We start from the raw sequence: 23,963 nt of genomic DNA on the forward strand, positions 1-23,963 counted from the left end.
TAATAGAGGTAAACCCCCATTCTATCTAAAATATTTGTACATATCATTTGAATTAAAATAATATATCCTGACAGCCATAAAATGACTAAATGGTGTATTCTTGGAAGGCTGATTTGCTCTAATTGTATTTAACTAAACCACGCTTACAAGTCATGTGGTGTAGTGTTCATTGACCTTTCCATAAAACTATTTCCTTTCATTTATATTGGAGTACCATAAACATATATTGGTTTCATTTATCTTCACAGACAACTCTACTCACAACAATAGACACCCAGAAATGTACCCAATTTACAACAACAGCAATGTTTTAAACAAAAGTTGGACATTAAGAATCTCTCCACCTTCAGTGACCACTCTGTTCTATCTAAAGTGGTGTAATAATATTAATGTAATACTACAACTTTTTAATTTTGCATAATGGAAATGTATCTTCTGAACTATAGTGTCTCCATAGAATAAACACTATTAATCGACTGAGGAAATTAACATAAATATTTACTTATTTAGCATAAATCTTTCTCTAACTAAGGAGCAAAATGCATGTAAGCATTTCTAGCCATTATACACTCTATGAACCCACACTTTACAAAATACTCTTTCTCAAGAAATATTGCAATGACATATCAAAATGAGTGCATAGGTCACTATCTTACTCCTCACTTTAAAAACCTTAGCAACTGTTGACCTCCCAAGGCAGGTCAGGTAACACATGTAATCTGAATGGCCCAGGACACCGGTGTCCCCACAGCACCTATTTCAATGCACACAAACTTTGCACCTCTGTATGTTTGCACTAAACAAACAGATACATGGGTTCTGCTTGAACACATGTGAACTATGAGAGCTTCACACAGGATATTAACTCAGGTCGTTGCATTCTCTCCTTCACCTCCCCCTCTTTAGATAGCGGCTGTACCACTCAACATGGAGCTGAGATGCTGGAAGATCGCCCAAGATCAGGCTCCAGGGTCTGAGACCTGAACACCCTGAACACAGCTCCCTCCTCCAGGCCCCCCACACTATGGCCGACGATCTGAGGACCGGCCTGTCCGTGTGGGCCATCGTCGCCATCGTGTGTAACTCTGCGGTGGGCATCCTCATCCTCATTCTGTTCGCCATCCTCTACAAGGCCTGCCAGGTGCCCTCCAAACCCCCCAATGGGACACCGGCCCTCTTCACGGTTCTCGAAGCAGAGACCAGGGAGGAGAAGTACAGGCTGGTGGCACCCTGAGACTCCTTAATGTTGTTCACCTTGACGGAGGGTGTCTGGGCGGGCGTCTGGGGAGCTCTGGAAGAGTTCGACACTGACCTCGAGTCATGCATTGTGGCCAAATATGAAACGATTCTTCTCCCTTCCTTTCTCCCCTTCATGAGCAGAAGGAGGTAAACACACCTGTCTTTTGTCGTGTTCCTTTATCCAAGAGTCCTTTTCTCCCTCGTCAGTGTCTCTCACCTTTACCCCAAGCCGGTTAGCGGAGCTCAGACCAATCAAAGCGGAGCGACAGGTTTGCCTTTGAAGGATTATGTAAAGGAACAGAAAAATAAGACAGGCCCCACAATCCTCTTATCTTCACCAACACTGCGGCGCTGGGACCGTCCATCTGCCTCTCCCTCCACACAGCACCTGGACAGCTTTCTCCCTCTCCTTCATCTTCTCCTCTTTCCCCTCCTTCAATTGGTATCTTGGTCTCGCTCTGTCTCTCTCTTTCTCTCTCTCTCTCTCTCTCTCTCTCTCTCTCTCTCTCTCTCTCTCTCTCTCTCTCTCTCTCTCTCTCTCTCTCTCTCTCGCTCTCTCTCTCTCTATCATAACTGCAAAACATTTACGAAAGAAAGAGCAAGGAGCAAGGAGGGAGGTGAATTCTAAACCAGAGGAGTTGAGTGGGAGACAGAATAATCAGGGTGAGAGAGGGAGACCTGGGGACAAGGGAGGCTCGAATGAACTGCAGCGTCTTGGAGCTCTTCCAGATGGTGCATGGATATTGCTATGGGGTACAGAGATGATCAGCAGGTAGGTGTAGCAGAGGGGAGAGCTAAAGAAAGGCAGTGAGGAAAGGAAAATGCCAACCAAGAAAGGGAATGAAAAAGGCCAGACAGGTTGGAGAGGAAGATGATGGAAATAAAGGCAAGCTAATGCTGGAAATCTGTAGTCCAGCACTATTATATTCTTCGGACAAAGCCAATTGTTCTTCATCAATATATATAGAGCTTAAAATATCCACAGTGCTAATTATGTAATTTGCAGGAGTTCAATTTCAGTCACTCACATGTCCAACATAATCCTAATTATTCTGACGGCATTAGGATAAACTATTCCAGTCTGGGGAGTATATTATCCGAATTTCATTTCTGTACCTCACTATTGTCCATTTTTTTTAGTTTCTATTGGTTCATTTTCCTATTGGATAGCATTTTAACTTGGGGTCCCCATATGACCTATGATTGAAATCCTAAAGGTACACTCACATTCTGATGCTATGCTCTGTGTCTGCATTTTTATTGACAAAAACAAATATGGGCTGCATTAAATGAGTCACCATAGGCGTTGGTGTCTCTTGGATGTATAATTTATTTTCTTAAATAAAAAAGTTATGGAATGCTAATACCTGGAATGCCTATCTTTCTATTTTACGTGTGTGTGTGTGTGTGTGTGTGTGTGTGTGTGTGTGTGTGTGTGTGTGTGTGTGTGTGTGTGTGTGTGTGTGTGTGTGTGTGTGTGTGTGTGTGTGTGTGTGGGTGGTGTGTGTCTGTGTTTGTGTGTGTGTGTGAGTGTGAGTGTGAGTGTGTGTGTGTGTGTGTGTGTGTGTGTGTGTGTGTGTGTGTGTGTGTGTGTGTGTGAGAGAGTGTGTGTGTGTCTGTTTATGTCTTAATAAGATGGTTAACATGGTAGACAATGGAGGCAAATACCAGACACAGAATGGACAAACATTAGTAGGCTCCCATGCAAGCGTACATTGAAATATCGCGGTGCACATTAACAAATAGGAGAGGTATGGTGTTTAAAAACATGCACAGATCTCAGCCGGCACCACCTCAAAAGCATCCCCTGTATAGAGCATCGGTTGGAGTCGGGTTGATGTTTTAAACTCTCCTGAGCTATGAAAACCTTCATAGTTCTTTACGTCTTTTACCTACAGCATTGACGTACCTGTCAGCCGGTTGTCAAATACTGACACGTTTTCCCACAGAGCAAAGAACTTTCCATCAGGGCATGAACAGAATTCACTGGCCCAGCCTACACCAGTCTCCAAAATATGACAGATGCATCCATCAACACAACTAGGGATCCAGGGGACGAGCCAGCAGAAAGCCGTTCCCTCTGCTGAAGGCAGTGTGACTGGAGCTCTGCATTATATAACATGAACAAATACACTACAAGCAGGGAGATTACTAATAAAGGCCCAGTGGCCGAAGTAATCTGCAGCTCTATCTGCCTCAGCTGTAGGGGTTGTGTCAGATATGCTCACTAGAGCCCTTCCACTGCCGATGGACAGGTCGGAGATGCTCGCTGCACACTTGTGTGTGACTATGTTTCTGGTATGTGCGTTTTCATTAGGATTAAATGTTTGTGTTGTACCATTGCCTTATGTAGCAGTGTTTTGTGTCTGCTTTATAGGTAAGACACACATGTAGTACATGAGTTTGAAGAAGAGGTTCAACTGTTTATTTGGGACATACGTTCATCCTGGATTCTTCAACCTCAACAGATAGTTTGATATTTTGCCGTACTCTGTGCTGAATAGATGGATTTTCTGAGGGTGCCTGCCTTTGTCAGAGTGGACTTTAAGGATGAACAGGCAACTGGTGCTTTTCAGGACCCCAGTGTCTGTTGCATAGCTGTGTGTGTGTGTGTGTGTGTGTGTGTGTGTGTGTGTGTGTGTGTGTGTGTGTGTGTGTGTGTGTGTGTGTGTGTGTGTGTGTGTGTGTGTGTGTGTGTGTGTGTGTGTGTGTGTGTGTGTGTGTGTGTGTTATTAATCCAGCGCAGTCACACCATTTGAATTGATATGACTCATCAGGCAGAACTCTAATCCCGTTTTCAAAGTCAAGACGCCAAAGATTCATTAAAATGCTTGCATGCACACACACACACACACACACACACACACACACACACACACACACACACACACACACACACACACACACACACACACACACACACACACACACACTGTAATGGACATTTCCATAAGACAGGTTGTTCGAAAGACACTGAGACCCCTTAGTTATTTTCTACCGTAACTATTTCACTGTTTTTACTGCGCTTATCGCCCTTGAGGGGAACTCAAACTTTGAGCCCGCTTCATTGACTGAGACACATCGAAACCACGAGCTATATCCGGAGACACCAAAACCATAAGCTATTTCCTCACCTTTTGCATCTGGGCCCTCAAAGACGTCACTGTTGGGGCCACTTTTGGGGGCTCACCACTGTTGGGGGCTCACTTCAGTGCTTCTTATTTTCGTGTTGTGTGTCCTCTCTGAGCAGAGAATACTTTTATCTTTTACTATTTTTACCCTTTATTACAATAAATGATTTAGGTTTACTCTGAGGTGCGTTGTCAATACAGTTCAAAGAATTTCCACAACAACACACACGCAAGCACGCACACACACACACACATACAAGCAGACACACACACACAAAAAACATTGACATCCAATTGTTTTAAGTCGCAGTCATTTAGTCTGTATAACTCTTTCCTCTGTCTGCAAGGTTTAATTATGAAACAAAGAAAACTGAAATATCGTCAACGCTAAAGAAAATCAATTATATGAATGAAAACACTTTGAGGAACAATGAAACACATGATTGTGCGTGTGAGAGAGAAAATTTGAAACTTAAAGTGGCTTTCCTTCAATCTAAATGCTAATTACTCCAATTCAATGTGGCCCTACCAGTAAGATTAGGCCTAAGACATACAACCTTTCTATACATTTATGACAATACATTTACAAACATATGTTCCAATTAAGTTTCCCACTTTTTAGCTACAGGTAATTTATGTGCAACAAACTCTACCCTGTCCAAATGCTGCAGTCTATGCCAAATAGCCGATCAAACACCCTACAAAACTGCATACAGATGTCTTAGCTATGACCCAAATAGACCATCTTTTTCAATTCAGATTTAACTGCACCCTTCATCATTCAAATCCTGTCCGTGGGCCTATTTCTTATTTGTTGGTGTTAGATTGCCATCTGTTGGCAGAGTTTACGGGTACTACTGGGTAAACTTGTAGCTGCTGGTTTTGGGTGGTCGGCTTTTGAAACGTGCCGTTCCTGCCCTCTGCTGGTACGTGTTTGTAAGGGCGACATGTTGACAAAATGTAGTGATTTTTTTAAAATCATGAAAGATTGATGCTGGACCACGGTAAATCCGGACTACCGGTTTAAAATAACTGAAACACGAATTTATCCAAATAATATAGTATTCTAGCAATTACATCCAAACAATTGTGTTCCAATTACTGTTGTGTTCATTTTTCCAATTGTGTTTCACAAATCAACATTTACTCTGACAATGCAGTCCTTGTTTTTCTTCTTGCATCGAACATGATTGGACCACTGTGGACCCACATTACTGTGTTCGCTCCCAACCCCATCTGGCTAGACTGCTCCACACCCGGAAGTGGGTGGATGTCATCCACTGATCAGAAACGTTACACCGCCTGCTGGGATGAGGCTCAAAACACCGGATTCTCAAAGGAGACCGTTACAAAGCTGAGATAAACGATACAAAATCTAAACCGTATATCTATATTCATTTTCACGCAGGTACGAGATAACCAGGCTGCAGGAGGAGATTCAACATTCCGCGTCGCCAGGATGATGGAAGAGATAGATAGATTTCAAGTCCCGAGCGCCGTGCAAGAGGCGGAGATGCAGTCTGAGATGCAGCCTCTTGTGAGTCAGATATATTTTGCCATGCCTTGATTTAATGTAAAAAATTACCCCCCCTAAAAAATGCTACATTTATGGGCCCATATATTGAATCTCACATTCCCGCAATGGTTTAGTGAGTTTGAACGAGGCCCATGTTATGGTTGTATACGTTCATCCTCCATCACCTCCAATGTTTGATCATATTTAATTGTGAAAGTCTGTTTTCCTTTCCGATTTAAGAACATGTAATCCATTGTTAATGGGGAAAGCGACGTGTTTACATTTAGAGATGGGTTGCTCAGCAGCTGCGTGGGGTGTGCTGCGTAGCAGCATCCATGTCTGGGGAGACCGCCATGGGTTTTAGCCCCATCCAAAGCATCATTCACTGATCCTTTGCTTCGTACCCAATCTCAGCAGTTCATAGATATTGTATTGGATTTAATGTCTGCTCCTTTCTAGACTATCGGTACTGTTTTTATTCTGAGAAGCCTATCTGGGATTCGTACCGCGAATGTGTCCGTGCTCCGTTCTGCAGTACCTGGTCCCCGTGGAAGCTTGGCGCCACTAGGATCAATCAATTGCACTTGATCGGTGGCCCCAATGCCCCCAGAGAGCCTTTACCGGTCGGCTCATGAGCACGGCCAGGCAGAGTTCGTTCACATTCATCTTCCATCATTTTAGGAATCGACTTGTCTGGGCATTGATTATTTCATGAGAGAGCGGACAATATTCATGTTGAACAAGAAATGTTGCAACTGTTATAGATCTATTTGTTCTTGTACGAGCTGTGTAGTGTAATGGTTTCTAATGAGTTGTATTTGTTCTATTGTTCTACAATCACCAATCAGACTACCGGTATCTTCCGATACACAACAATAATTCATGTAGGCCTAAATAGGAACATATAGTCTGAAGGCGACTCCCCCAGCTGAAAGTTTCTTGGTTCGAACCCCAAGGCCCCTTGTCTATATCAAGGCCTCCTTTAGCCGTGGACGGCATCACTCGATGGTCGTCGTGTTATCAGTTAGAATCATTTTGTTAAACAAGTGCAGGTTATGGGTTCTTAGCTCCTCTGCAAATGACAGCAGGGATGTTTAGCTAATGCGTCAGTCACTGAGACGTGTGACCTTTGACACCAGGACCCGGCCTCGTCCACAGCCTCCTCCGAGGCCGACTCGGATCCCCGCGAGGTCGAGCCCGCCAGCCTCACCTACAAACCCTCCCCCCTACAGATGAAGATAGGTGAGGTCAACACCGTCCAACCTGCTCTGTATAACCTGTACCCCCTCTTATACAGGTAACAGGTTATAACCTCTAACCTGTTAACACTTATAACCTGTACCCCCTCTTATACAGGTAACAGGTTATAACCTCTAACCTGTTAACACTTATAACCTGTACCCCCTCTTATACAGGTAACAGGTTATAACCTCTAACCTGTTAACACTTATAACCTGTACCCCCTCTTATACAGGTAACAGGTTATAACCTCTAACCTGTTAACACTTATAACCTGTACCCCCTCTTATACAGGTAACAGGTTATAACCTCTAACCTGTTAACACTTATAACCTGTACCCCCTCTTATACAGGTAACAGGTTATAACCTCTAACCTGTTAACACTTATAACCTGTACCACCACTTATACATGTAACCTCTAACCCAGTGGTTCTCAATTATTTTTCTGTCATTACCCCCCTAGGAGACAAAACATTCTTTTTCGCCCTCCCTGAATTGAAATACTATTGAGAACCTGCTACTATTTATTTATTCATCTGTACAAAACCACTGTATGAGTTTCTGGCACCAGCATTCTGCATACAATCACCTTTATTCTAAATAAATTAATACAATTAGCTGAGATAACATCTGCAACAACTTAAAACAATTTCCAAGTTCAGTTTATTAACTCAATTTGTAACGTTTAAACAAGACTGCTAAGTCTGTGTGAATCTCAAAACAGAGAAAGAAGAGCAAATGATTTACTTGGGTTTGTGTTTAATTCAAAATATTTTTAAACAGTAAGCATTGGTAACAGGTAACAGGTTATAACCTCTAACCTGTTAACAGATTATAAACTCTAACATTTTAACACTCATAACCTGTACCACCACTTATATAGGTAACAGGTTATATCCTGTAACCTGTAAACACTTATAACCTGTTCAACAACTGCTTTGTTTAACATCTCAGTCGTATTTTGACATCAGCGTTTTAAAATTGGGTCTTGGAAAAATCCGGAATGATTTTGTTTTACAAATTAATTTGAGTAACATTGAGATGTCTTTTTGCAAATTTGATAAAATTAATAATACTACATTGAACCACTAGAATACTTTTTGTACAGAATGCAGGTTTCATATGCCCTTCGTAATTACGCGTCCCACCTCACAACTTATCTTCAAGCGACTTTCAAGAGGATTCCCCCACAGTGGAGCAGACTCACTTTTGAAACAGCAACGTGTCGTTTGACATGGAAAACGGTCTTTGGTGAAACACGATTGATCCACTACGATGGGGGCCATGTAATGTCAGATACATGATCAAGGCATTCTCATTTTTAAAGGGGTTGGTTCAAAATAATAAATAATAACATTTAGCAGCTGTCACACCCTTTGAAGACGAGTCCCCTCATGTTTTCGTTGAGTGCACGTTTTCATTGCCTGTCCTCTCCTGACGACTCTGGGAGTGCACCGGTGACTCACTCGATCCGAGGCTGACTCATGATCTGACTCACGATCTGAGAAAGCAGCGTCTTGTTTCTGCCGTCTGACAACCCAACGGAAAGTACACTGCTCTGTTCGGATCCGAGGAAATCTGTTTTTTGTGGTGATTTGTGAAGTTTTGGTGTAGCCTGCCACGACAATATTTGGCATGTCCTTTTGTTTGCTCTGACGCTCAGACCGACGTTCTCACATTGTGCTCCGGTGTCTCCCTAGATAAACAGAGGGAGCTGTCCAGAAAGGGTCCCATCAAGAACAGTAACGCGGTGGGCAGTCCAGTGAACCAACAGCCCAAGAAGAACAATGTTATGGCCAGGACACGGTAGGAGACCTGCTAGTCTGGGCTCATGATGTGCTGCTTTAGTTTGGACACAAAGGTCACTCAGTTTAATCTGTGTTACCTTCAGAGGAAATCAGTCTTTCCTCCATCATTTCACGTCTCCTTGTGGAGCTGCTCTACTAGGACTGGAAGCCCCCCTCCCATTAGAAAAGCACACGTCTCACCATGTTCTATGTTCTATCAATTCCAAATCTTTCTCCACTATGGCCTTCGCATGACACCACCTGACAGCGCCGTGGCAGATCTTCTAGCACTGTGCGAATCCTTGACACTCCATTGTAACAAACCAAACAAAGATGACCCCGATCCGATCTTCCCATGCGTGGTCCTTTCTACTATGTGTGGTGGCGCTCTGTGTCGAGAACATCTTAGTTTCATGGCTCCCTGTAACTTCAACATCAGGCGCAAGCAGCAGTAAACAGCAGCTTCAAAGGGACTGAAAGTTGAAAAGGGAAACCGTTATTATAGGATGTTACGTAGTATGTGCAAATGTATGTGTACATCAGTACAGCATTCAGTCAACGCAAATTCGAGCATTCCAACATTCCACCAGGCCTGAACCAACCGGTTATACACAGAACAAAAACCTCAGTCATTAGTCTGTCACTGGCTTCAATTATACTCGTCACTTTTGTGATTGGCTGTGCCAGATCCGATGCAATCCTGGTTCCTTTGGAGAAGGGGGTTTGAGAACGCAGCCAGCCCTGGCGGGAACAAATCGCCATTAACGTTTGGACCTGGCTGCTGAACCTTTGCATGCGAAAGCACACTTTTGAGCATGTACTGGAAGAATCCCAGCAGGCTACGGCATGGGCTGTGGTTTTAATGGCATAGCCAGTACTCGACCCACACGGTGCCCAGATGGCCGCGTCCACACACCTATACAGTGAAAGCGTCGTGGCGTGAGCGACTGATAAAAACTGCATTCAAACGACAAGTGAACAAGGCCTTGGGACTCTGAAACACGCACAAAGGTCAGCTGGGGTGAGCAATATGGATGGATCAGGATCAGAACACATGTCCTTTACTTCGGTCTTTAACCATTTCTGATGAGGGGGCTTTCAGCAGCGTTTGAGTCCTTGAGACGGGCAGTCCTTGTGGATTCCTGAGTGCCGCTACGTCAGCGTCTGCAGAAGGTGCTGTTTTCAAGAAGGGCCCTAATCAGCTCCTTCTGCTTAGAGCAGCCCTTCAGCTGTGCCAGAAGGGGGTGTTTGCCAGAGACACAAGGCGCTTGTAATCCTAACAAGACGTCCACATATTGTGTATCACACACCGATATCCGTACTAGACTGATGAGGATGTCCTTTAAAACAGCAGTTTATCAATGAGTTGTTTATAAACCAAACAAGCCATTGAGAAATTAAACAGTCAATTCTGTTGGGATTTGTCTATTTATCACCAAATGTTTAATCTTTGAAAAAAATAAATGAGAACTTAAAGGTCCCATGACATGAAAATCTCACTTTGTGAGGTTTTCTAACATAAATATGAGTTCCCCTAGCCTGCCTATGGTCCCCCAGTGGCTAAAACTTGCGTTTGGTGTAAAACGAGCACTAGCTGTTCTGCTCGCCTTTGAAAAAACGGAGGCTCAAGCGCGCTGATTTGGAATGTCTGTATTCATGACGTCATCAGGAATCTCAGCTCCTCCCCTTACTCTGCCTGGCCCGCCCAGAGACGTTGGCCCGCCAATGAGACTCGACCGTGCGAGCGCCACATGTGTGTGTGTGAATACACACACTGTAATGCAAGTGTTTCTTGTCGGTTCTTTGACGTGTCTTGTATTTCCACAACGAGACTGTCGTGGGGGTTATCTGAGCCATGGTTTAGAAGGAATTGGGGGAAAGGAACTTTGGTTTGACTCGCTGAAGTACATGAACTGCGACATGCCGCCGGTTGCCGCGAGGCACCATCGCCCGGCAGCGGGCAGCCGGCAGCAGGCAGCGCGCGGTTCAGTCGACTTCAGGTTGATGTGAAAGTGGAAGAACCAGAGACGTCGCAGAACCCGACAAAGTCGTTTGTGATTCATAATATCGTCTGGAGGCGCACACAATATGTTATATGATATAGATATCTATGTATTATATGATATTATTTAGATATAGAGCTCCAGGACTGTAACGCAAGTGTTGTACACTTCCTTGTTATTTGGATAACCGTTCTGCTGTTGGTGTGATGGCGCATAACACGTCGGACTCTCGTCTCTAGTATTTCTACAACGCGACTAGTATTGGGGGTTATCTCAGCCAAGGTTGAGAATGAATTGGGGGGAAGGAACTTTGGCTTTGACTCCCTCAAGAACATGAACCACGACAAGGAGGAGAAAGGGATCTTTGCCGGGCAGCGCTTATGCACCTCCGCCTCCGGCGGTGGTCCCACAGCGGGGCTCAAGCGGGAGACATTCGCCGCCAACAATCCCTCATTCATGTACTTCAGCGAGTCAAACCAAAGTTCCTTTCCCCCAATTCCTTCTCAGTCTCGTTGTGGAAATACAAGACACGTCAAAGAACCGACAAGAAACACTTGCGTTACAGTGTGTGTATTCACATTGATGTGGACGTTGAAGAACCAGGAACGTCGGAGAACCCAACGCGGTCGTTTGAGATTCATAATATCGGCTCACACAGCTTTTGGCCGTGATAATATATATAATATGATATAGATATCTGTGTAGGCTATATGATAATATTTAGATATAGAGCTCCAGGACTCCCGTGTGTTCTAGAATATTTACAGAACACGGCTAAAGGCTGTGTGCGCCTCGCCATTGCGATACATCCACTGTAAACAGAGCGCATGGTACCGTGGCTGCAAGCTGCTCAGGGCCACACCCCCACCCTCCTCCTTGACACGCCCACCGAAACAGCGCATTTGGGGGAAGCTCAATGTGCGACTGGCTCGTAGTGGCTGTAACTCTGCACCACGGCTGAATTTCGGGAACGTCTTTGAATACTGTGTTAGTTGCCCACTAATACCTATATTAAAGAATACATAAAATAGCATGTCAGGGAACCTTTAATTAAGTGCTAATGAGATGAAGCGCCTACTGTACTGCCCAGGCCTACTAAAGATGATTTGTAAGGTCATATGGCCGATTGTGAGGCTATAAACATGTTAAAATAATTACACACTAATAATTAATAATACACACTAATAATAAAAATAAAATGAAAACATGGTCTTCAAACGATTAAGAAGGTTTATTTTGAGGAAACGGCCCCCTTGTGGGACTGTAATACAATCAAGCCATACAGGTCATCCCATAATGATACTCACCATCATTACTGGAACGGTTGATAATGAACATATAATAACGGCCGACATAATTATGATTCTTTATTTCTTGTTCTTATTGGTTATTTTCATTGGCTGGATTGTCCCAGGCCTACATCTGCCTACTCCATCCATCGTTAACAAAGCCCCAGCCGAGCCGATCCGATTCCTCCTGACCACGCCCGTAGCAGCTATGAGGTCGCAGGGTCGGGGCCTTTGTCATTCTCTTAGAGCTAAAAAATAAAAAAAATGGAAATGAAATACATCTGTTTTTAAATCAGCGATCGAGAACGAGTGCTTGATTCAGTGCAGGCTTGTTACTTTGTGGGCGCTGTGTGTGTCATCTGGTGGTGTGTGTACGAGCCGAGCACAACCTCCCCCAGGTCTTACTCTGAGAGTCTTCTGTGGGGTTAACCTCAGATCTACATCTGATTTCTTCTGCTACATATTTCCCCTGGTGCGGGTCCTATTCATGTCTTTGTGTTCGGAACACACCTAACCTTACTGTCTCCTTCCATTCTATCCTGCTTGAGGCCCTCTATGTTATATGCTAACCTACTTATTAAGTACCTTTCTTTCTTCCTCTCTTCCAGATTGGTAGTTCCCAACAAAGGGTATTCTTCCTTAGACCAGAGTCCAGATGAAAAGCCCCTGGTGGCCCTAGACACAGACAGGTGAAAACACACACACACACACACACACACACACACACACACACACACACACACACACACACACACACACACACACACACACACACACACACGCACACGCACACAGTGTACAACCACACTCTCTCACATACACACACATACGCTCTCTCACAAACACACACACATACAACTCTGACGGTCTATACCCTATACCTGTGTGGTGTACATTTCTATGTAGAGCTCATATCCCGTGTCTATGTGTTTGTGTTCCAGCGATGATGACTTTGATATGTCGAGATACTCTTCGTCGGGGTACTCCTCAGCCGAGGTGAGACGGGTGGGATGGCACCCACTCAATCAGGTCCTTCACACTCACACTTTATGTTATATAATGCATGTAAATGTTTAGGTTAAAAGTTATATATTTCATGTAACTTAAACTCTAAATGTCTATCAACACCGTGGATCACTGACAGGCCTTTCACACATGAACTCCGGATAAACTCTGGAGAATCGGGTCCGGAAATGATCCAGAGTTTCCCTTTCACACATGTTACACACAACAGGAGACGAATCGCCTCAGACGTGTTCAAACATACTGGAGATACGCCGGATAATTCAGGGGAGGGGTGATGCCGGGGCAGAGAGAGTAGGAGGCCGGACGCAAAACGTCTGCAGTGGGAGTCGCAGTATTTTGTTCACAACACATCGAAGTGGGCGGGTGAGGCTTCAACACGTGACTCTTCAGCAACGTCAGCAACACACCTGAAATCACCTCCACAACACGCCAGCAACGCGTCAACAACACGCCCGCACACTCGTTGTGAGTTAATTTACACGAAGGGCCTGGTAGTTTCATGTCTTGAGGGGCAGAATCAGACGTTTCAGTTCACACCTTCAGCCCCACCAGTGATTATCTGGAGAATGTGCGACTTTCTGTGCATGTGTGAAAGGCCTATGACAGAGGTGAAAGAAGTTAGGTTTTTGTGTAATTATTGTGATTCCACACTCATACCTAAGCACAGATGGTGCTCCAGTATCCATTGTTGTTGTTTTTACAAGATAGATATGGATCTGGGTGAGTGAATCTCAGGGCTTGAATACCAAACGTTTGATCACAGACCACCACTGCAGTGATCAGTTCTCAACCAAAGATGGCACTGTCTTTGTACTCAGTGAAAATCAAAGCATGAACAGGTGAATCAGCCTCTAGCCAGCTGCGGTCACATGACACCAGCCTTACCTGATTCCCTTGAACTCACAACTGGTCTTACCTGATGAACAGAGTAGCAGGTAGAAATCATGAATCCCAATGTAATGTGTGCGTGTGTGTTTGGGGGGGGGGGGAGCTGAATCTATCGCAATAGCTTGTTTATTATCTTCGGCTATTTGGGTTTACAGAAGCTTAGCGCTGACCATAATATTAGCTAATTTGTGTGTGTGTGTGTGTGTGTGTGTGTGTGTGTGTGTGTGTGTGTGTGTGTGTGTGTGTGTGTGTGTGTGTGTGTGTGTGTGTGTGTGTGTGTGTGTGTGTGTGTGTGTGTGTGTGTGTGAGTGCGGCTGACCTTCCTTGTAACACACCTGCCTCCCATGCCCCGCCCCCTCCCATTTTGCTTTCAGCAAATCAATCAGGACCTGAACATTCAGCTGCTCAAAGACGGCTACCGTCTAGACGAGATCCCGGACGACGAGGACCTGGACCTCATCCCGCCTAAGTCCGTCAACCCCACCTGCATGTGTTGCCAGGCAGCCTCCTCCAGCGACTGTCAAATACAGTAACCCTCCCCCTTCCTCCCCGTCTCCCAAAGCTCCCCTCCGAGCCCCGCCCTCTACTTTACACATGAACCCCTCGCAACCCCAGCTGCCTCTCATCTGAGTGTAGTAACCCTATCAGAGAGCGACCACAGAGAAACGCTGGTGGTGGAAGTAGGACAAAAGATAATCCAGTGAAAATAAAAAGGAAAGGCCAAACGGAAAACTAGACAAGATGTTACACCCCCCTCCCCCCAAGACTATGATAGTATGTTTTTAAGTGTATTTATTTGATTTCCTCCTATGGTAGGAAACATGCATCTGTCTGTCAGGGATTTGGCTCTCTCTCTTCTTTCCTTCCCTTCTGATTACAGTACATGTTGTGACATCGAAGCGAAGCGATCCTTAATGATTACTGCTGCTGACCTTGCTGACCTGCCTACATAACTCGTAGGTTGTATTTATTGTTCTTTTTTGATTCCAGCTTATATATTGACACATTTTTTGTAGTTTATTCGAATTTTGCGAATTGTGTATGGGAGTACGAGGCATACACACATACACAAACCAAGTACTGAAGGATTGTACGATGAACGGACGAAAAGCGGAGGCAGATGTAGATGCCGTCATTTTAGAAGCTATTGAATTAGTCGTACTGCACGTGTTTGTGATGTAGCACAGGAGGTATTGCACTTAATCAACCCAATCCCCCCCTCCTACTCACTTCCTTCTTTTGACAACACCATCCTTTACTTGTTCTGGACTGGCTTTCACTCCGGGGGGTATGATCACAAAGGGCCACAGAATGATAAGAAGCACACAGAAGAGAACAGATAGTAAACAAGTAATCATTCATGAGACGGAGAGGACAGCTGGCCCTGGTGCTACTAACAGTTAGCCCTGTTGCTAACAGTTATTAGTGTCCCGGTGTTACTGTCTACTGTGTATCGTCAGACCACTGTTATGGCACTATTGTTTTGTTTAACTATTATTTAATCATTTTGAACGTCTTACTGTTGCACATTGAACATTTTTGATTTTGTGTCATGTACGACATTTCCTTGATGTTTATACTGCCTTCCCTATTCAAGAACACACAGTGACAGTGTCTTATCTGAAATGAACTGTGTTGAAAAGGGAAGATTCTTGTTGTTCCTCCTCCCACTCGCTCATCCAAGGGCCAAAGGTTGTGTGTGTGTGTGTGTGTGTGTGTGTGTGTGTGTGTGTGTGTGTGTGTGTGTGTGTGTGTGTGTGTGTGTGTGTGTGTGCGTGCGTGCATAGGAGGTGGGCAGGAGGGGGGGAATAACTTGAGTTATACTGTAACACGGTTCTTAACTGGAATAAGCTCCGTTTTGTTTTTGGACATATCTTGTTTTACCTCATATCCCCCATGTCCATATACATGTCCTTTCCCCCATTTGACCTAAGGGACTCCTCCCCTGGTGGCCATTATGTGTGTCTGCATCGTTTACATGTGGAGACGAGGTGACCAAACCAATGGGACGTTTTTCCTTCTGTATTCGCATAAATCAGAAATCATGTTTTTTTTATCTTGTCGATTTATTATTGGCTTTATGTTGTATTATTGCCTGTATCTTTTTAACACTTTTATGTGACATCAGTTGATTGAATTAGAGTATGCCTTAATACAGATATGTTTCAAAGACGCGTGTATTTTTATTTCCCTACGTGATTTATTTAAAATAACATTTGCTGGATTATGTTATGTTTTTACTTTAAGACATGGGGGAACATTGTCTTCATTTTGTTTTAGACTATTTTTTTGTACTGTAAACACTTTATTTCCAGTATTTAACAATGTTCTGTGTAGTGTATGAAATCCATAAATAAACAAGAAGCTGGTGGTAAATATTCTCACCCTACTTCATGTTTCATTACTTGTACCTGTCAAATATTAACATGAACATATCGCCGACCTTGTGTTTCCAATACTCCCTGTTTTCCTGGAAGGAACCGCAGCCACATCGGTTTGCAATGTGTCACAGTAACCGGGACAATTGGAAACAAACAGAAACATATTTAGAAAGACCTCTTGAGTTTATTGTTAGAACCAAGAGGAGCACATTTCCCTCCATGAACATGACAATTTCCAAGCCCCTGTGCTGGACCCTGGGTAACCCTGTACAGTGGCCTAGAACACAAGCAGCAAGCAGAATCCAAAGTAAAGGCTTCAGGCTGAAAGGCACCAACGTCTGAGTAATTTGATGCTTTAAGGTGGGAATCTGTTCTCACTTTACACTGGGGTTGGCATGGGAAGAGGCTGTTCTATGGGTTTCTCTAAGCATTAAATGGCATTTGGAGATTTATTGTCGTTATCAAAACAGTCTGATTCCATGTTGTACAAAATTTCATAACAAAATACTTCCTTTTTAAATAATTTCACACGTTACGGAAGAGGTAATCCTAAGAAGCACACAAAATCATGCATCTGAAATGAATCGTCTGTGTGCTTCCAATTCTCCCCAGGGGTATAACTTATATTTCCTTGCAATAAAACAACAATCCACCATTCCCTCAATGCCTTAACATAAATGGTCATAACATAAAATGTAGTTATGACCCAATAATGTCATAACCTTCTACTAGAATCCAGAGTCCAGACTACTGTGAGTGAGACATTGAATGACCTTATATTTCTGCTATAAAGCTTTGCAATTAATACTTGCATACGTTCTGTCTCCTTTGCATCAATATTAATGAAATTCCTGGAAGAGACAGGAAATTGACTATTTAATGATTACTATGAATAATTATCTTGCGAACCAGCTGACTGATAGCAGAGTGAACAAGGTATGAACTGATGTTAGTAGCTATCCCTATTATCTTCTAGTATAGTAGATATATAATATCTACTATATAATACTTTAAGCCTAATCAATACACAACTATACTCAACTCTAAATGCTTTTACTTCAATATACCCAGTTTAACATTAAGCTAATTCTAGTGTATTATTATACTATTGGACAAACAAAGGCCTCGTTTGAACTAAAATCGATATAATACATAGATCACTTCCATAACTCGTCAGCAAAATACATAGTTTTCCTGAATTGGTCTCAGCCTATTAACACAGTCTGTAAATAATTGAACAAGATTCCAACACATTCATTGAATGTGTGATTTATTTACTGTTTCCTCCTCTTTATAGGTCTGCGTTCATCTAGAAAGCTACACACAAAAGGCTTCTCATTTGCACATTATTCAAGTATAAAAAAATCAGAGTTACCTGACCAGCTCAGTACATGTGACCTAGCTGTTTCTGAACTGTTTCCTTGGCGGCTTCTGAACATTAGAAATAAGAAAGGAGACTCACAGTAGAATGACCGCTGATTCTAGGTAGTATCAAAGATTTACTTTTTGAAATGGAAAGATAACTTTACACTGCGTTTGCAATATTTACAGAGAACATCTGCACATAGTCATGAGTTAGATTTTTTTTTTTCTCGTTTTAATTATTTACAGTATCGTTTTGAATAGTCTGTAGTGCACAGGGAAATCGCTAAGAGTCACAGCAAACCCAACTGAATGGTATTGGCACTGACGAAACACTGCTGAAATCGTAGTGTGATTTGCGGGTGTGCGTGTGATTGTGTATGCGTGCGTGCGTGTATATGCGTTCGTCCTCCCGTGCACATGGGTTCTCCTGCGTCTGAATGGGAGTGTGTCCTTAACCTAAAACCCAGCGGGACTTCGGTCTCCAGAGTCGGACGAGGAGACGGACAGGGAGCAGCGCCGCCTCTTGGCCGCGCTGGGGCACTGCAGCATGCTTGGCTGGAAGCCCGCGTGCCGCCGGGCGTGCTTCGTCAGGTGGTCGCTCCTCATGAAGCACTTGTCGCACAGCGGACAGTTGAAGCGCTTTTCTCCCGTGTGCGTGCGGTAATGCCGGGTCAGCTCGTCCGACCGCGAAAACTTCTTACCGCAATCTTTCCAGGTGCACTCGAACGGACGCTCCCCTGCAGACAGAACGAACACACACACACACACACACACACACACACACACACACACACACACACACACACACACACACACACACACACACACACACACACACACACACACACACACACACACACACACACACACACACACACACACTTTATGGTCAACGATAAGCTTCTGTAACAACAAATAGCCAAAGATAATAAACAAGCTATTGCGATAGATTTAGCTTCCTTGCCATCACGGGCGCGTGTCCTCTGACCACGTGTCTGTTCTTGTTTACAACCTAAGTAGGGGGCGTGACGGGGCGATGACGTATGAGGAAATAACTGCGCAGGGGGCTTATCTCCGGTTAAGAACATGTGGGGACAGCAAAGTCACATTGACCCACAAATGAGTCAGAGAACACGTCTCGTTGCCATGCGAACATTGTTGTCCGGATACCTTTACCCTTCACTGTCATTCCGTTAAAGCGTTTTGCCATAAAAGCTCTCGTCAAACGTCTTTATATCCCCATTTAAAAAGCGAATATCACAGAACGGCACAGAGATTGGAAGTCCTGGAATTTAAATCGACGTCATGTATCGCAGACACCCCGACATCGTGAGTCACGGCTCTGCCACAAGCTGCGAAACACATTTCACCACATCTGAACTCCGCCCAAACTATTTACAATGCACCACAAATAAATGGCGGCGGCGGAACGCGCTGTTCCCAGAACAGAACATCAACGCGTGTCAACAGCGGGCTGGAGACCACGCCCCCAGGCTGCGGAGAACCGCAGTCACACCCCCCAATCGGGAGACACGCACACACACACACACACACCCCACCCCCACCGAAACACACACACAAGTCAATTCTGTTAAGCCTTATTATTTTATGAAAGGCATACTGCAATGAATAGGCCCAGGGGGACCAGGGACACACCAGTCTAGAGACAACCTCTCTGATATCTTCACTCAGTAGTCGTAGTTGGCGTAGATTTGTGAAAGAAATGGCAAAACGCAACTCAAAAGGGCCAACAAGCTTTGTTCTGATGCACATGACCGGGAGGTTTGGTCTGGGGTCGCTTAACACTTACCGGTGTGGACCCTTAAGTGAGCCTTGAGGTGGGACGACTTTCCATACATTTTCCCGCAACCGCTGAACGGGCAGCTGTGCTTCTTCTCGGGAGACTCGTGCCTGATTGCTGATTTTTTATTCCGGTAATGAGTCGGTGCCGGCACCGGGGCCAGAGTGTCCTCGCTGTCCGACCGGCGGTCCACCTTGTCGCGGGTGTTCTCGTCGGCCTGCGCCACAAGACACTTGGCGCCTCCTCCTCCTCCGGGGATACATTTGTTCAAGTCCAGCAGGATCATCGCGACCATCAACAAAGTTCTGTTCTCCTGATTCTCTTTGTGCATGTCCTCTGTGGGCAGCAGCGCGTCGGGACTACCACTACCCGGGGGCCGCTGGGAGGAGACCCGCTCTGCGGCCGGTTCACACTCCGACATCATCGCTTCAGCTCCCCGTGGCACTACGAGGATCCGACGGACGCCAAGAATGAATGATCCCTAATAAATGTCGACTGAATAATGCTAATCACACTCGGCCACAGGAAACATGTGGCTAACAATCCACACGTGTCGTCTTCGATGTGACCATCCTCCTCCGACAGGGGTTGTTGGATACTGAAGCAGGGCGGATCGACACAACCCTATAATAGTATAACGCGTACCTATTATCGATAGTCTGCCTAACTTGCAGATCAATAGCCGCCAATATAATCGATGTTGTTGTTGTCACGATGTGCTCCTTCTCACCTGGCTTACATGCGTCAACTCGCCTGGTTGAAGCTGTGCGGAGCACTTTTTCTCAACTCCAAGAAACAATTTCGCGGAATCCCACGGTGTCATAATAAAGCAGGGCTGCGATTGGCTAGGAGAAAACGTGACTCGTTTCGTTTACGTTACGCGGAACTGCCGATTATGAAATTGACGGACAGGGATCTGACCGGTGTTGCCAGGTTGGGCCGCCAGCGATGCAAGATCGGGCGGGAAATATGTCCCAATCTGGCAACACTGGGCCTGACCCGCTTTATGTGAAGCGATGAATCAAAGAATCAAACCATTAAAGTCAAGACGTTCTTGTACAACCCAGTGCTATGAACTCGCCCTGCTACACAGAACCTGAAATATCAACCAACTTCACGTAAAACACAGGTATACATGGATCGTCTAACAAAGTAAACAACACATACCGAGGTTTAAAAGTGGATTATAATTTAACATGCACTAATGAACGTTAGCCCTTCCTGACCCACAGCCCGGGGTTATATGTAGGCTATGTCTACATCAGTACTGCCTAGGTCTGCAGACTAAACAATATCCTGAGTAAACACGTCCTCCTCCTCCCTTCAGGCGCCGGGTGCTGCGAGTTCCGCCCGCGGGTCTCCTCCGGGCTCCACTAGGGGCGCTATGAACCCGCCTACCCCGGTTTGTACACATTATGTTGGCTAAATGAGGTCGTGGCGGGACAATTATGGAGAACGTGATCCTACCCATAGAGATCCTACCCACGGACCGGCCGCACTTTACTTTACTTTACAGTAAAGTACCGGAAGACGACACGTGGTCTGTTCATAGAGGTAACCGCCCAGGGCCGTGGACTGGCCGGCCACTGAAACATGAGGACTGACTCACACATGGAAAGCAGCTTTAGGGTTGTTGTCTTTTTTTTTTTTTAGCTTACAGACTTCGAGTTTGTAGGATTTAGAGTAAGATTTGGGTTACGAGGGGTAAACAATCTGCACCGGGAAGGTGGAGATGGTTGTGGTGGTGACACGCCCCTTTTGCCTGAACTAAGTCACTCCACTTTTTTGTTTTTCCAAATGTGCTTTTGGGTTTCCAAGAACGAAATAAAGAGGGGGGTTGCCTTGAGGGGCCGCGTTGCCAGTAGCTGTCGCTCCCTCTCCTCTCCATGGTAAAACACTTTCCTGGAAGGCTGAGGGAGGGGGGAGGGGGATGCACGATGCACCCTAGTTTTCCCCCAAAGTGTAAAAAAAATGCATGTAGGCTTTCACTCCTACTATGTGAATCGGGTTGACTTATGATTGTGTCGGAGATAAAAAACGATCAAACAAGGGCTGTTGGTCGTGGGCATGTGGAAGATGATAAGTGAGGCGTAGGAGGGAGAGTGCGAACGAGAAACGAGGGGGAGGAGGCGGCACGTGTAGAAGAAAAACAGAATGTTCCCTTCCGTGTACTGAGTCTGAACTGACGCGCCACCGATGACCCCCCCTCCCCGTCCCAAGTAGGCTACGCATGCATGTGAGGTCCGGGAATCTGCCCTACATATCAAGAGAAAACGGGCTATGCTTTATGTCTAACCCTGTTATGCACCTTGATCCTTTTTGGTTGAAAGATCTTAATGCCATGTACTTCGGCGTGTTGTTTTGCGATTTTATGCCATTATCGGTTTAAGTAGGCTAGAGGGAAGCACAGCACAGCCACCTGTCGCATTTACTTGGTTTTGCTGACATTCCCGACAGCCACAATAGGGAGCCGACTGCCCAGTGACAACTGTTGAACAACTTCTTGCACACGCCTCATCTCCTATAGGGCTAAGCACGAGCTTTCGCTTGTGTTTAGAGAAACAACAACCTAATCAGCATACCTATCAGTATTGCCCTGACCCCTTAAACCCACATGCAAGCACACAAACTCACTCACACAGCAGTTTCTGTCACGTTTCTTTTTTTTTTTTTAGAAACGTACAACCCCGAAAAGCATGTGAGGGGAAAGTAAACAAGACACATGTACCAATCTATTCATTTATTTAACAATGCATGCCAGACATGATCCTATTCACATTGAAGAATACAGATTTGTATTTGCATCAAAATACTCACTACTGTGATTTATAATTCCTCTACCTTTCCCATCGTCACCGTTTAAAGGAGGATAGTTTTGTTTGCCCTCAGTGGAAGAACTGCATGCATTTAAAGGACATTTAATTAATTGAGATCTGGAGGAGGAGGGGGATCCGGTTCACTGGGCGAACAACAATATCAGCATTTATTGCAGGAAAGGAAAAACAAAAAGAAAACATGTGCATGAATTTCTTAACTAACAATTTCTCGTCCCCGGTTGTGGAGGAAGTCCCCTGTTTGATTAAACGCGTAATTCTCATTTGGTTCCAGAAGAAAAAGTGAAGCAACTGTGTAGGAAAATATAATAGAAATACTGTACATTGGGATCTGGGTGGATTTATGTTGCATCTTCATGCTCATCTGTTAGTGGGTATCGTGTCAAACACACAGGCACACACACACCGCCTGCACGCACGCACACACATACAAACACACACACGTCCCCTAGATTTGCACTGTTCCTCGCATGGCCGCCATGTCAACACACACAAAAGCATAAACATTGAGTCATGCGCACAAGTTGGTTCAGATAGTGCAATGAAGACGTTTGATATTGTTTATCAAACCTTATGGTTTAGGGGAAAAAATACCTCCCATGTCATTACTATCGCAGTTAAATGTCTCGTCAAAACTATCTTTGCAATATGGGACTTTAAAATAGTGCATTTCAGTAGTGAACTGAAGTGTTTTGTAAACTACTCAGCTATGCATGTTTGAGAATTGGGTTTTATTCATTATTACGAGTGAGCAGAGGTCGTCCCTGCTGGTCTCTTTTGCAAAGGTTTGGATAATGGCTCAGCCAATCAAAGGTTTGGAAAATGGCTCAGCCAATCAAAGGTTTGGATAATGGCTCAGCCAATCAAAGGTTTGGATAATGGCTCAGCCAATCAAAGGTTTGGATAATGGCTCAGCCAATCAACTGCCACTCCATTCCAATCGGTTTGGTTAAGTTTTTGAACACAATGTGAAACGGTAAATTTGGATCAAAAGCCCACTGTAGACTTATGTAAACCGTAGTTGGTTTGGTTTAGGATTATCTATTATTGTCAATTAGTTGTCCAGAGTTTACTGTTGACAGACATTCCCCTCATTTAAAATTCCATAAAACAATATCAATCGATTTTCTTAAGCATTTTTGTTGTAAAGCACAGTGATTACTGCTAGCCTTTTTACTACAATTCTAAATGTCTTTGTTGGGTTCTTGACATTTCAAATTATATATGAGAGCTAACAGGCTACATCTTCCTTCGTACCTGGGACATTGAGAGTATATTGATCAGCTTTAGGAGCTTATTGGACACCTCCCGTGATGGACAGGGATGAAGCAAATCTGTCTGGCCAATTAGGTGGTATACACATAGCATGACGGAGAGAAGGGCCCGCCTCTTGGATCTTTCCCCTTTCCTGTAGTGTGGTCATCAGTGTTGTGACAGTTGTCATTGAGCCATCAACCCCCCTC

General features: G+C 44.6%; 2 protein-coding genes and 1 long non-coding RNA gene across 6 annotated transcripts in view; 2 read left to right on the top strand and 1 right to left on the bottom strand.

Annotated features, from left to right (window-relative positions):
- The window catches only part of LOC130384517 (uncharacterized), a 2,829-nt gene extending 1,068 nt beyond the window's left edge, over positions 1 to 1,761 (top strand). For both annotated transcript variants that reach the window (XR_008895883.1, XR_008895884.1), the window contains exon 3: positions 907 to 1,761. This is a non-coding gene — a long non-coding RNA (uncharacterized LOC130384517). The remainder of the gene's footprint in view (positions 1 to 906) is intronic.
- Positions 1,762 to 5,648: 3,887 nt separating this feature from the next.
- On the top strand, positions 5,649 to 16,570 carry fam219ab (family with sequence similarity 219 member Ab). Of its 3 annotated transcripts, none has more exons than XM_056592295.1 (6): positions 5,649 to 5,907; positions 7,026 to 7,128; positions 8,827 to 8,932; positions 12,814 to 12,894; positions 13,147 to 13,234; positions 14,494 to 16,570. In XM_056592295.1, exons 1-6 carry the CDS (start codon positions 5,830 to 5,832, stop codon positions 14,650 to 14,652), a joined length of 615 nt encoding a protein of 204 aa, XP_056448270.1. In that variant the 5' UTR covers positions 5,649 to 5,829; the 3' UTR covers positions 14,653 to 16,570. The 3 variants fall into 3 exon arrangements, with proteins under 3 accessions (XP_056448270.1, XP_056448271.1, XP_056448272.1); XM_056592296.1 differs by having other exon boundaries at positions 13,147 to 13,201; XM_056592297.1 differs by lacking the exon at positions 14,494 to 16,570 and adding an exon at positions 13,440 to 13,515 and having other exon boundaries at positions 13,147 to 13,201.
- Positions 15,915 to 21,019, bottom strand: klf9 (Kruppel like factor 9). The gene is made up of 2 exons (XM_056592294.1): positions 19,676 to 21,019; positions 15,915 to 18,602 (listed from the first exon to the last, which is right to left on the bottom strand). The coding sequence occupies exons 1-2, from the start codon at positions 20,088 to 20,090 to the stop codon at positions 18,322 to 18,324; spliced, it is 696 nt and encodes a 231-aa protein (XP_056448269.1). The 5' UTR covers positions 20,091 to 21,019; the 3' UTR covers positions 15,915 to 18,321.
- Between the last annotated feature and the right edge of the window lie 2,944 nt (positions 21,020 to 23,963).

Source organism: Gadus chalcogrammus, chromosome 6 (assembly GCF_026213295.1).
Source record: "Gadus chalcogrammus isolate NIFS_2021 chromosome 6, NIFS_Gcha_1.0, whole genome shotgun sequence".
Lineage (NCBI taxonomy): Eukaryota > Metazoa > Chordata > Actinopteri > Gadiformes > Gadidae > Gadus > Gadus chalcogrammus.

What these genes read in the sequence shown, in the direction of transcription:
- fam219ab (XM_056592295.1), top strand. Translation starts at nt 5,830, where the DNA reads ATGATGGAAGAGATAGATAGATTTCAAGTCCCGAGCGCCGTGCAAGAG. An exon ending in AGTCTGAGATGCAGCCTCTT is followed by an intron (nt 5,908 to 7,025) that starts GTGAGTCAGATA and finishes CTTTGACACCAG; the next exon opens with GACCCGGCCTCGTCCACAGC. An exon ending in GATGGCACCCACTCAATCAG is followed by an intron (nt 13,235 to 14,493) that starts GTCCTTCACACT and finishes TTTTGCTTTCAG; the next exon opens with CAAATCAATCAGGACCTGAA.
- klf9 (XM_056592294.1), bottom strand. Translation starts at nt 20,090, where the DNA reads ATGATGTCGGAGTGTGAACCGGCCGCAGAGCGGGTCTCCTCCCAGCGG. An exon ending in TCACTTAAGGGTCCACACCG is followed by an intron (nt 18,603 to 19,675) that starts GTAAGTGTTAAG and finishes TTCTGTCTGCAG; the next exon opens with GGGAGCGTCCGTTCGAGTGC.